General features: G+C 41.3%; 2 protein-coding genes across 3 annotated transcripts; one reads left to right on the plus strand and one right to left on the minus strand.

Moving 5' to 3' along the window:
* Positions 1-419: 419 nt before the first annotated feature.
* Positions 420-1,806, minus strand: LOC115388186 (protein S100-B-like). Its single transcript, XM_030091147.1, has 3 exons — positions 1,773-1,806; positions 1,444-1,587; positions 420-1,148 (listed from the first exon to the last, which is right to left on the minus strand). Exons 1-3 carry the CDS (start codon positions 1,776-1,778, stop codon positions 999-1,001), a joined length of 300 nt encoding a protein of 99 aa, XP_029947007.1. The 5' UTR covers positions 1,779-1,806; the 3' UTR covers positions 420-998.
* Positions 1,807-4,919: 3,113 nt separating this feature from the next.
* On the plus strand, positions 4,920-9,678 carry inpp1 (inositol polyphosphate-1-phosphatase). Of its 2 annotated transcripts, none has more exons than XM_030091144.1 (6): positions 4,920-5,186; positions 5,844-6,093; positions 6,172-6,232; positions 7,600-7,800; positions 7,906-8,080; positions 8,741-9,678. In XM_030091144.1, exons 2-6 carry the CDS (start codon positions 5,890-5,892, stop codon positions 9,237-9,239), a joined length of 1,140 nt encoding a protein of 379 aa, XP_029947004.1. In that variant the 5' UTR covers positions 4,920-5,186; positions 5,844-5,889; the 3' UTR covers positions 9,240-9,678. The 2 variants fall into 2 exon arrangements, with proteins under 2 accessions (XP_029947004.1, XP_029947003.1); XM_030091143.1 differs by having other exon boundaries at positions 5,888-6,093.
* The last annotated feature ends 955 nt before the right edge of the window (positions 9,679-10,633 follow it).

The following is a 10,633-nucleotide window of genomic DNA, read 5'->3' on the forward strand; positions in this document are numbered from 1 at the left end:
TCATACGTGCACTCTCTCTCTATCTCTCTTTTCATTTCATTTTAAAGTTGCCAGATTTCACAAAATACAAAGAAGTTTTCCAGTTTTTTAATTTGTGTTGTATGTTTTTCTGGCAGTGAGGATTATGTATGGAGGTCAACCAGCAGGTCACGCTGCTGCTCAGGAAGATTCTTGGAAAAAGATGTTGCATTTTTTGGAAACCAATCTGAGAAGGTGATTGTGAATCTGTTGCATCTCATCTCATTTGAGAGGTTTTCACCCTTCTAAGATGTGGTATATATCTCAGTCAATCAGCAATACATTCAGATTCTTTATAACAGGTAGCTACTTGTCATTGTCACATCACCAACTGCAATCCACGCCATCAAAAGTGAGGGAAAGTCAGAGAAGCAAAGTAGTTTAATTCACACGAGGTCACAAGGTGAAGCTGCAAATGTTACACTCACAAATGATCTTAAATGGTTTGATAAGTTAATATAATTCTTACGCCCCCAAAAATGTTTCAGCTACTTTTCTCTTTCAAAGATGCTCTGTTTTCTTCAGGTAACACTTTTTCCAAATTTGCAGGTGTAAATCTTGAATGATAGTAACTGTGGTGCTCTCTATAGTTCTGACTCAAGGTCCCTCAGGCCTGCAGCAAACGGCTTTAATCAAACCTCCCTCAACTAACCCGCCGTCATGATTCACTCCCACACAAAGATGCTGTCAGAGCAACATGTTCTTCAGCCCCTGAATACATGCTTTGAATTTTGAAGCCGGGTGTTTTTGTGCTCAACAGTAAACCTGCTTACACCAATTAAATATGCTGCTTTCCACATGTCTCATGTGGTTATATTTGTTTTATTCACAAGTCCAAATATGACAGTTCAGAAGTCAGAAATAGTCACAATCACCTCAGACACCCTGTGGCCCAGTAAGTTTTCAGTCACACTTAAATGAGAGGAAGAGACTCGTTTCCAATGATATAACTTTGTATGAGTACTCGGTGTACATGCTGGCTAATTGCCGCGGTTTGGGGTGAAGAGTTCATGGCACGCTGAGGTCACCATGGCGATGAGGGCGATGAACTCTTTGAAGTCAATCTCCAGGTCTCCGTTCTGGTCCAGATCAGAAAAAAGTTCATCGAGAGTTTCATTCTCTTGGATTTTCTATTCAGAGGAAAAATTGAAAGAAGCAGAAAAAAAAAAGATTTTCAGGATATGGACTGTAAACGTTGCAACACTGGGGAAATGGAGAGTTCTCTACTGTACTTTGACCGTATTTACATAAAGCATTGCCCTAATATCCAAAATTCATCATTTTCAGTGTTGGTTTTCTCTTTTTGCATTACATTGTTTTCTCTGGATCGACACAAAAGAGCTCAATAAGTCTCCATAATCCCTGACAGTTATTATCCAAGTAATGTGCCGCCACAAAAACAAAGCTTTTACTTAAATATCTTACCATAATGAAATGACTCATCTCGTTGTTGATCAGCTCTTTCAGCTCTGCCTTCTTCAGCTTGCACTTGTGACCCGAGTATTTATGGAAAACTTGAATGATCGTGACCATGCCACTCTCCAGGTCAGACGTATGGTTCTTTGAAGCCTGTCACAAACAGTTTTGATCAGTTTCCTCTCATGATTTACTCCCAAACCGATGCTTTCATCTAGATAACATTGTATCTCTCTGTTTTCATTCTGTGTATAATCTGTATGCATCCATCTGTTACTGCTTCATGAAATAAAAAATGTATTTTGTCGGAAGAATCAGAAAAAATGTATTGTTCTTACCTCCATTTGCTGAACCGTCTTTGTCTTATGAGGATCCCAAGTATGACTGAAGGCTCAGCCAGCAGACAGCCGTACGCCTCGCCCAAGTTACAGCCAACATTAAACTGTATTGATCAACCGCACGAAGGCTGCTCATCTATCAAGAACTGTATAATGGATGGTTAATGGACATCAGTGGTCAGTGCTGACAACAACAATTTGCTTTTAAAATGTGTCATTTGGTGTGTGTGTGTGTGCGCCATGACAAATGGTTGTGGAGGTAATTTGAGTTTGAGAATGTGCTGACACATTAGACTTAAGTTTTGTACAGAACATTAGAAATCACAGTTTAGAATGCTAAAAGGTTACAAGCCACTCTGCTACTTGGAAGATATGAAACGCATGAAAAGCCAAAGAATGTTCATGATTTAATGTGCACAACATAACACTAAAGAGGTTATACAATATGAGTGAACTGATAGAATAGGTTTCATTTAAATTTTTCTTTATTTCTATGTATTCACAGTCTCAGTTTCTCTGCACAAGAAAAGCTACTTAGGATGGTCATGACTGATCTCTACTAACCAATATATAGACCCTTTCCAACAAATGAGAATATCATGGAAAAGTTTATTAATTTCCCCAATTACTTTCAAAAAGTAAAAGATTCAGGGCCCACACATCAAACACTTTCAAGTATTCCTTCATCTTCCCTGCCACATTTTGCCCTTCCACTTGACTTCCCATTAATGTACTTGGACACAGCACTCTGAAAAGCCAGCCTATCACCTTTTGTGGCTTACCCATCCTGCGGAGAGTATAAATGATGGTCTTCTGGCCAGTTGTCAAGTCTGCAGTCTTTTCCATATTGATCTGGACACTTTCAAAAAGAAAACTTCTTACCCTGCAAAATTTGGGGTGATTTCTCCACAGTAATCATTTTTTTGAATTCCTGTTTTTGTGGGTTTTACGAGCTGGAAGCCCAAATTATGTCAAAATAAACAAATACTTGAAATCATTTGAATTGTGGGCCATGAATTTATAACCTATGAAACTTTAACTTTTTGAATGGAATTCTGTAAATAACTTTTCCATGATATTCAAATTTTTTTTGCAAAGGGCCTGTATGGTTTCAAGCATGATTGCTAAAGAGCCACTGCAGCTGTGCAGATGCAGAGGTCTGGAAAATGGCTGAGATTTTGGCTAAAAACTTCATGATCCCAATTTAAACACTATTATAAAATAGGTAAAGAAGAGGATTGGGGTGGGATTTTAAATGCTCATTAATTAAATTTAATATCATGCACTTTATTATATTTTGCAAAAAACTAAAAAAGATACTTTAAAACCAATACATTGTTGCCAACTCCTCATTTAAAATGTCAAGGCCAGTGATGAGAGTAACGGCGTTACTAAGGGCGGGACTATTTTTAATGACTAATGTAACTAACTAATTACTTTTCCCAGAGTTACAATGGCTTTACCATTGCTGACAATAATATGAAGCAGGGTTTCATGACTCTCAGCTTGGTTTTTCTCTCCGCTGGAGTCAAGCTGAGCCAAGTCAGCGTCAAGTTTATTGTACAGAAAGAAGGAACCATTGGTGCAAAGTGCATCATGTGACGCGGCAGAATTACAGCCATAGAGCCCTGATCATTCAAATGCAGTTTTTAAATGGAAGCACAGACATATTTTGACATGCATCTTGTGCTGCTATCTAAATCTACAAATCAAATTTTAGTGGTGACACAGTAAGATTGGAATTATTTAGATTGATGTTTGCAGTAATAACTGTTTGTAATGTATTCTGTTAGGTGTCCATTTATTTTATTAATAATATATTCAGTTTTCTAATAAAAAAGTGAACATGCATCTTAATGTTCTTAATAAAAGGGGATCCAAATTCTTTAACATATTTAAACATGTTTTTTTTGTGAGGCAATAGTTATTTTGCCTCGTGATGAGTTACTTTTAAAATATTGTAACTTAGTTACTAACTCAGTAACTTTTTTGAAGAATTAACTAGTAACTATAACTAATTAGCTTTGAAAAGTAACGTGCCCAGCACTGCTTAAAAGTGCTCTTTCACTTCAGTGACTCGACACCTCTCATGCCAAGAAAGCAAGACTTGCTGACATTCACACATCATGGCTGAAAACAGTAGGTTTGTCACTAAAAAGTGGCCCACGCATCACACATCTCAAGATGTTGATCAAACAGTTGCTGTCCAAAGTCATAAACTAGCTCAAAGGTGTTAAAGACTTCACATTTTGAGGAAGTGTTAAAAACCTACAATTTAAATTAATTTTTGATATTCATTTCCTCCCTCGAGCTGAAGGGTCAGTTATTACATCTCAGAGAGCAGAACAGCTCTAGTATCACATTATGATTCCAATATCAGTGTAATAATTTCATAACTGTGGTATCAATATAGGAGTTGACAAAGTAGATGATGACATCTGAAAGTTATTTCTTTAAAAAGTCACTTTAGCTAAGTACATCAGATAAGTTTTGAGATTGTTTTCGTATGCCATGCATTTTGTGTATTATGCACTTTGTTTTTGTTCTATTGCAGGTACATCATCAAAGTAAAGAACTAATTTATATTTTTACTCTATGGGTTTTTTTTATGTCGTGTTACTAGCATCTAGGAGACTGCAATATGCAAAACCTCTGAATTTTGGCTGTGCACACAGTAATTTAATCAAATTCTGAGGATTAACCTAAACTAGTTGCAGAATGCCACTTTGTTTTCTGTTGTCCAGTTTTTACAGCCACTGCCTTATACCTTCACAATTAACTAGTGATTATTAAGAGATGGCAGAATATCTTGAATTTATCACCTGATATAATGCCTGTGAAGCTGATATGAAAGAGATTTACATATGAATGTACTTTGGGTTTTTAGGAATTTTTAAATATTGTCCCACTGAAATGGAGTTGTGTCATTTCAAACAATGTAAGAGAACACCGGTTGTGTGTAAATTAATTAAGTATTTCATTAAATATTTGCTGTTAAATATAAGGGTATGGGGGGACTATATAAGTGTTGAAAAGGTGCGATGTTGTTGCTTCCTCACATTTCAGAGTTGCTCTTGAACGCACCGCGCACTGTTTCCGGGTTGTCCGCTCCTTGATCAAGCCCAGCCGTGCGTCCGCCCGCGCGGCTGCGCATTCGGCCGAACCTTGTATTTACAGTCCTCTACGTGAGAGGAGCGGCCGCCCTTCCTACCGAGAGGAAACTCACGCTGACGTAAAGAACCCGGAGCTTTAATTAAGAGCCGTAACGCCGCCGTTTTACTGAAAGTCGGCGTCCTCTCGCACCTTCCTGTCACTGAAATTATCCGCGTTCCCGACGGCTCGTTTGACGGCAGAGCGCGGCTGCAGAGAGTGACGGACGAGGGGAAAATAAGGGGTGTGTGTAACCTGGATTTGGTAAGGTTTTAGTCATTTCGCCCTAGTTTTTTTTTTTCTCTTCCCCGCTTAAATTCATTTGCTGCATTATCTAACCACAGGAATGCTGAGCTGAAGCTCATCCAACACATACCATACAGATCATAGAGCAGAATGATGCCTGCAGGTTCAAACCATATTTAAAAATGTTAGTCATGTTTCTTGAAAAGGTGTGTCCATTGCAGGGGCTGTAATGCAGTTTTATTACTACTACAAGCCCTGAAGAGTGTGTAGGTGGCACTCACTTGTTACTTCATGCTCACATAATGCTCACTTCATCACTACACCAGTATTTTTAGAGCCCTGTTGGTCCTTTTGTTTTCCAAGAATTTGTAAATATTTCAGTCACTGCAAATATGTAAATCCACTGTGTAAGCATGTTTTGTTTAATCCTCTGTGACTCCATTAAGGAAGTTGTGCCTCCTGCACACACAGTTTAGAAAGGTCTGTGACCTGGACGTGCCTCCGCCAGAGAAAATATTTACACACAAAGCCCTGAAGCCACATCTCCTCCATCACACTCTGCTTTTTTTCAGAAATGCCCTGTTTTCATTTTGAGGCTATAATTAGCTCCGTGTGTGAAAGATTGACCTCCTTCATCTCTCTCTCACTCGCTCTCTTGTTCTTTCTCACACGCAGAACTTTCCATCTATAGACGCTCTCCTGCTCTTTCTTCTGCGCAGGCATGGCTGATCTGCTGAGGCTGCTGCTCCGGGTGGCTGAGAAAGCTGCGAACGTGGCCCGGGTGTGCAGGCAGGAAGCTCCCCTCTTTCAGCTGCTGGTTCAAGAGAAGACCGGGGACGACAAGAACAAGAAGTTCGTCCAGGACTTCAAGACGCTCGCCGACGTGGTGATTCAAGAGATGATCCGGCACGACGTTGGCGTCCAGGTAGGAACGCAGAGGGTGAGGATGAACGCAATATGGAGCAAGCGTTTGATTTTAATGTTGTCTTCTTTCTTTTTGCAGTTTCCTGAAATGGCCGGCTTCATTCACGGAGAGGAGTCGAACAAGTTTGAAAATGGGCTCGGTAATCAGCTGCTTGATTACAGTAAACACACCACATTTGTGGTCAGATGATTTCCCAAAAGTCGACTTGTTCTGAACCACTTTCATAAGTCATGTGCTCTCTATTTTTGACCATGCATCTACGCACATCCCAACATTAAAGCTGCTTGTCGCAGTTTCTCTTGTGGACTCCAGAGGAGGCAACAGGGAGCAGACTTATCCAGATATAAATGCACTTTGACAGATTGTAACTGACTCAGCTGTGTAATTATACTCATTTTAAGTCTTGTACAATGAAATATGTAGCCAGGTTCATAATTATTAAAAGCACAATGGATTAAAAAAAAATTAAACAAGATACTTTTTGAAAATAATTGCGCAAAATAAGAATATATTTTAGATTTACAAGAAATAAAATCTGAGATGGGGCACATGAAAACTGAAGAGAAGTTGATACTGGGTGGTGTGACAGAGTAGTAAATTATTGTCTTTTGAGATCTTCGTTGGTTAGGAATGAATAATATATATATGTGTGTGTGTGTGCATGTATGTGTATGTGTGTATATGTGTGTGTGTATATATATATATATATATATATATATATATATATATATATATATAGTAACACTTGTAAACCTTTTTGTGTTTTCATTGTAATTGTGGGTTATATAAATGTTTCATGTTACAAAAGGAAACAAATCCAATTTGTGATTGGACAGTTATGCTACTAATCTCTGGTAGTTTGTGCTTTTTATTGATATTTTAGTTAATCTGGGCGTTATTTTGATGAGAATCATCCCAACACTGCTGAAATGCTTAAGTTCTGGCTTTAGATTGGAGGTATTTATAGATTAAACATGGTTGAATGTCTGCACATAAACCATATTGACTGTTTCACGTTCGATCCTTTGTGAACAGAGCTGCAATGCTGAAAATGTCAATATTTATTGCCTGACTGTAAGTTAGATTGGCTGCTCAGAATCTAACAAAATATGGTTGAACATATAATTTTGTGTTATTCATATTAGAAGTGGTATAATTTGCAACGCCTTGATAGATAAATATTGTGATGGTTGAATTCTACTGTTAATGTGACAACGTTGTTGCAGAATGTGGTTATTGACAGTAGACCAGTATAAATCTCTGTTCAACAACTACTTAGAAAGCAGTTCCACACAATACTGCTGAAATGAGAGCGATACCAGGTTTTTTCCTTCTATTGTAGTACTTTTTCATTCACAATGTGTAAATGCCTGTATTAAAATGTGCTACATCACATCATTCCAGTAGGTAGACCAACGAGGTGTAAAGATACACTTTAATGTTTTGAAGTCTATAAAACGTGTGTGTTGCTGAGTGGCAGAGGCCTGACCAGCTCTGTGTCCCCAGGAGAGAGCGTGATCGTCACCGTGTGCTCCACGGAGGAGGAGACCGCCGCTCTGCTGGCCTCGGTGCTGGACGGTGACCGCACGGCGGCGTCTCTGCTGGCCGGAGCCATCCACCGAGACCCGGCGTCCATCCAGTCCAACACGGACGGACTGTCGGTCCCCCTGAGCCCGTCTGAGCTCGGCATCTGGATCGACCCCATAGGTCAGCGACCAGCAGGACCCTCATTCAGACACGTTGCAGACATTGCAGCAAAATCAAATGTGAATTTTAGAGCTCATGGTGTGCAATTATCTTTCTTTCATCAAGACGCCACTAGCCAATACATTGAGGGTCGAGAGGAGGTGCTGGAGGAGGGCCACCTGTCACCGTCGGGTCTCCACTGCGCCCTGGTTCTGATCGGGGTTTATCTCCGCAGCACAGGCGAGCCCGTCATGGGCGTCATCAACCAGCCTTTCAACCACAAAGACCCAGCAGGTGGAGGGTAAGCAAATCTGTTCACCCACGTCCGACTTCCTCTTTCATGCCCAAGCGTCACTAAATGAGATGTAAATCAAACATTTCCTGCCGCTTATCGTAAAGGGATGTTTTCTTTCAGTATTAAAGCCTGCTGAATTAACAAAACAGACATTTTGACAGTAGAGTCTCAGTCTAAGCTGCAGCAGCATTCGCTTCATGGATAGCTTAATAGAACAAGAGAAATGCTGCTACGTTGGTCAAGCTGACTGTATTTCTTACAAATCAAACATCAGAATAACTTTAAAAAAAAAAAAACTTGCAGTGAAGTTTCATGGAGAGACTGGAAAGTCTGTTCCTGCAGAGGAGCAGTATAGACCTTAAATTCTATTGTGTTCTCTTCAGTTTCTGCTCACAGTAATGTTGAAGATGCTTTACAGCATTCAGTTCGAAGAAGAACACTAACGGGCGTAGAGATACTCTTCATATCTGTTCATAAAGTGTGTTTGGAGAACATAGACATCCCGGTGCTGGAAGGCTAATAAATTGTTTATTCCATCTGGACACACACACAGTGGTGGGCTCACTGACGACTGCAGATGTTGGAGTGACATTGAGTGTGTTTTTAGTAGTTGTCTCCCCTGAACTAAAATTCTTGTCTCTCATCTGATTTGTGTCACAATCTCAGCTGGAAAGGCAAACATTTCTGGGGCGTCTCCTACGGCGGCACCAACATCTGCTCGATTTCGCCGCCGAAAGGTGGAGCTGAAGGACAGCGAGGACTGTCGGTGGTCCTGAGCTCCAGCGAGAAGCAGGTGGTGAAGGAGGCCCTGACCTCGCTGTGCGGCGCCGACAAGCTGGTGTACGCCTCCGGAGCCGGCTACAAGATCCTGTGTGTCATTCTGGGCCTGACTGACGTTTACGTGCTCTCGGAGGGAAGCACCTTCAAGTGGGACTCCTGCGCTCCCCACGCCCTGCTCCGAGCTCTCGGGGGCGGGGTGGCGGACCTGACAAGGACTCTCCAGTCCACCTGTGGAGCGCAGGATCGCCGGACCGAACTGACCTACCACCAGCCCGCCACCGAGTGCAAAGGAGCCGACCGCTGGGCCAACCGGGGCGGCCTGGTGGCCTATCGAGACTCTTCCCAGCTCGGCAGTGTCCTCGGCGTGCTGAAAGGCAAGCTGTAGACACCAGAGGCTCAGTCTGAAGCTTTCATCATTGCTATGCCATCATAATCATGTTTTCTATTTTAGTGGACAAAGAGGAGCGGAATACGTTAATCCTGATTACTATTGTTTTATTTTTAACCACATGTATGAACAAGTTTGCAGATTGCAGCGTGAACATTAGACGTGACCCACATCACCACTGCAGGTATTGTCTCGTGTTTAAGAGCTGTTTGTTTCTGCATACCAGATTTATTAGCTATGAAGAGGAGCACTTTGCAAGTTTATCCAAAGCTCAGGTTTGTAGGATTCATTCCAAATGCAAATCAAGATATAAATGTTTACGCAACAAAACAGAAGGCTGACGAGTCGACAGTAACTAGGGACCTATTATGCTGACATTGAAGTATATTTTCATATTCTGGAGCGCCACTAGAATAAATTGCATATTTAAACCTTTTGCAAGCTGACCCTGCTCTCTGTTGGTGTGTATGGGAGGTGAGATCTTTACCAAGCTGGGTCGGTCCCATTTCCCAGGTTCACATAAACGGCATGACGGCCTCCTGTACTGCCGCTGTCAAGAGTCCAGAACAGAGGCGAGCAGGCTCGTCATAAACCGAGAGAGGGGAATGAAACGAAGCTCAGGAGATAGAATCTGTGTTCACACTACATTTACTTTTCAACAACCGGAGTCGCTCCTTCACAGCTTTGCAGATACAAACCGCAAATCTGTTTCACGTCATAATAAATGTGTGTGGGAGCTCTCTGAAACCGGCCACTTTTCCAGTGGTCAGATAACAGCGTGACTGTTTCTACGCTTTATTTCTGTTGGAAAGTGGGAATCTGTCCACCTCCCATTAATCCCCAAAGTTTCTTCAACATTTTAACTCACTGAAGTGAAGCTTTGTATGAATACACAACTTTATAGAAATAGTATAATGCATAGAAAAGCATATGTCTGTGCAACAAATGTATAAAGGAGCGTGTGTGGAGCTCATGCTTAGTCTCAACATGAGAACTTGTTTATTTTAGTAATTCTGGGGGAAAAAGTTTGTTTTGGAAAGTGAAATCGTCCAGACAGAGCCCCTCTTGATCCTCCCTCCAGGTTATCCACTTTGTCGCTCCCTCCTGGCATGTGAAACATTTGTGAATGCAAGTTTACCACAGACCTGCTCAGAATTTCAACAATTTGTCTCTGTGCTGCAAGTCGAGGATTATTTAGTGCTGCTGGACAGCTGACCAACACTTTACTCCTCAGAGGGGAAACTGCGGCACAAGGCGGCTTCTGACCGATCAACGGGTTTGTTTAAGCCGCGATTATGAAGGTGATATCCCACATTTTCCAACATGTCAGGGTCTCCAGTGAGTCACATGAAGGAATCTGCACCTCTCTGAAACATCTCCTTGTAAGGAGC

Source organism: Salarias fasciatus, chromosome 5 (assembly GCF_902148845.1).
Source record: "Salarias fasciatus chromosome 5, fSalaFa1.1, whole genome shotgun sequence".
Taxonomy (NCBI): domain Eukaryota; kingdom Metazoa; phylum Chordata; class Actinopteri; order Blenniiformes; family Blenniidae; genus Salarias; species Salarias fasciatus.

What these genes read in the sequence shown, in the direction of transcription:
- LOC115388186 (XM_030091147.1), bottom strand. An exon ending in AGATGAGTCATTTCATTATG is followed by an intron (nt 1,149 to 1,443) that starts GTAAGATATTTA and finishes TCCTCTGAATAG; the next exon opens with AAAATCCAAGAGAATGAAAC.
- inpp1 (XM_030091144.1), top strand. Translation starts at nt 5,890, where the DNA reads ATGGCTGATCTGCTGAGGCTGCTGCTCCGGGTGGCTGAGAAAGCTGCG. An exon ending in GGCACGACGTTGGCGTCCAG is followed by an intron (nt 6,094 to 6,171) that starts GTAGGAACGCAG and finishes TTCTTTTTGCAG; the next exon opens with TTTCCTGAAATGGCCGGCTT. An exon ending in AAAGACCCAGCAGGTGGAGG is followed by an intron (nt 8,081 to 8,740) that starts GTAAGCAAATCT and finishes TCACAATCTCAG; the next exon opens with CTGGAAAGGCAAACATTTCT.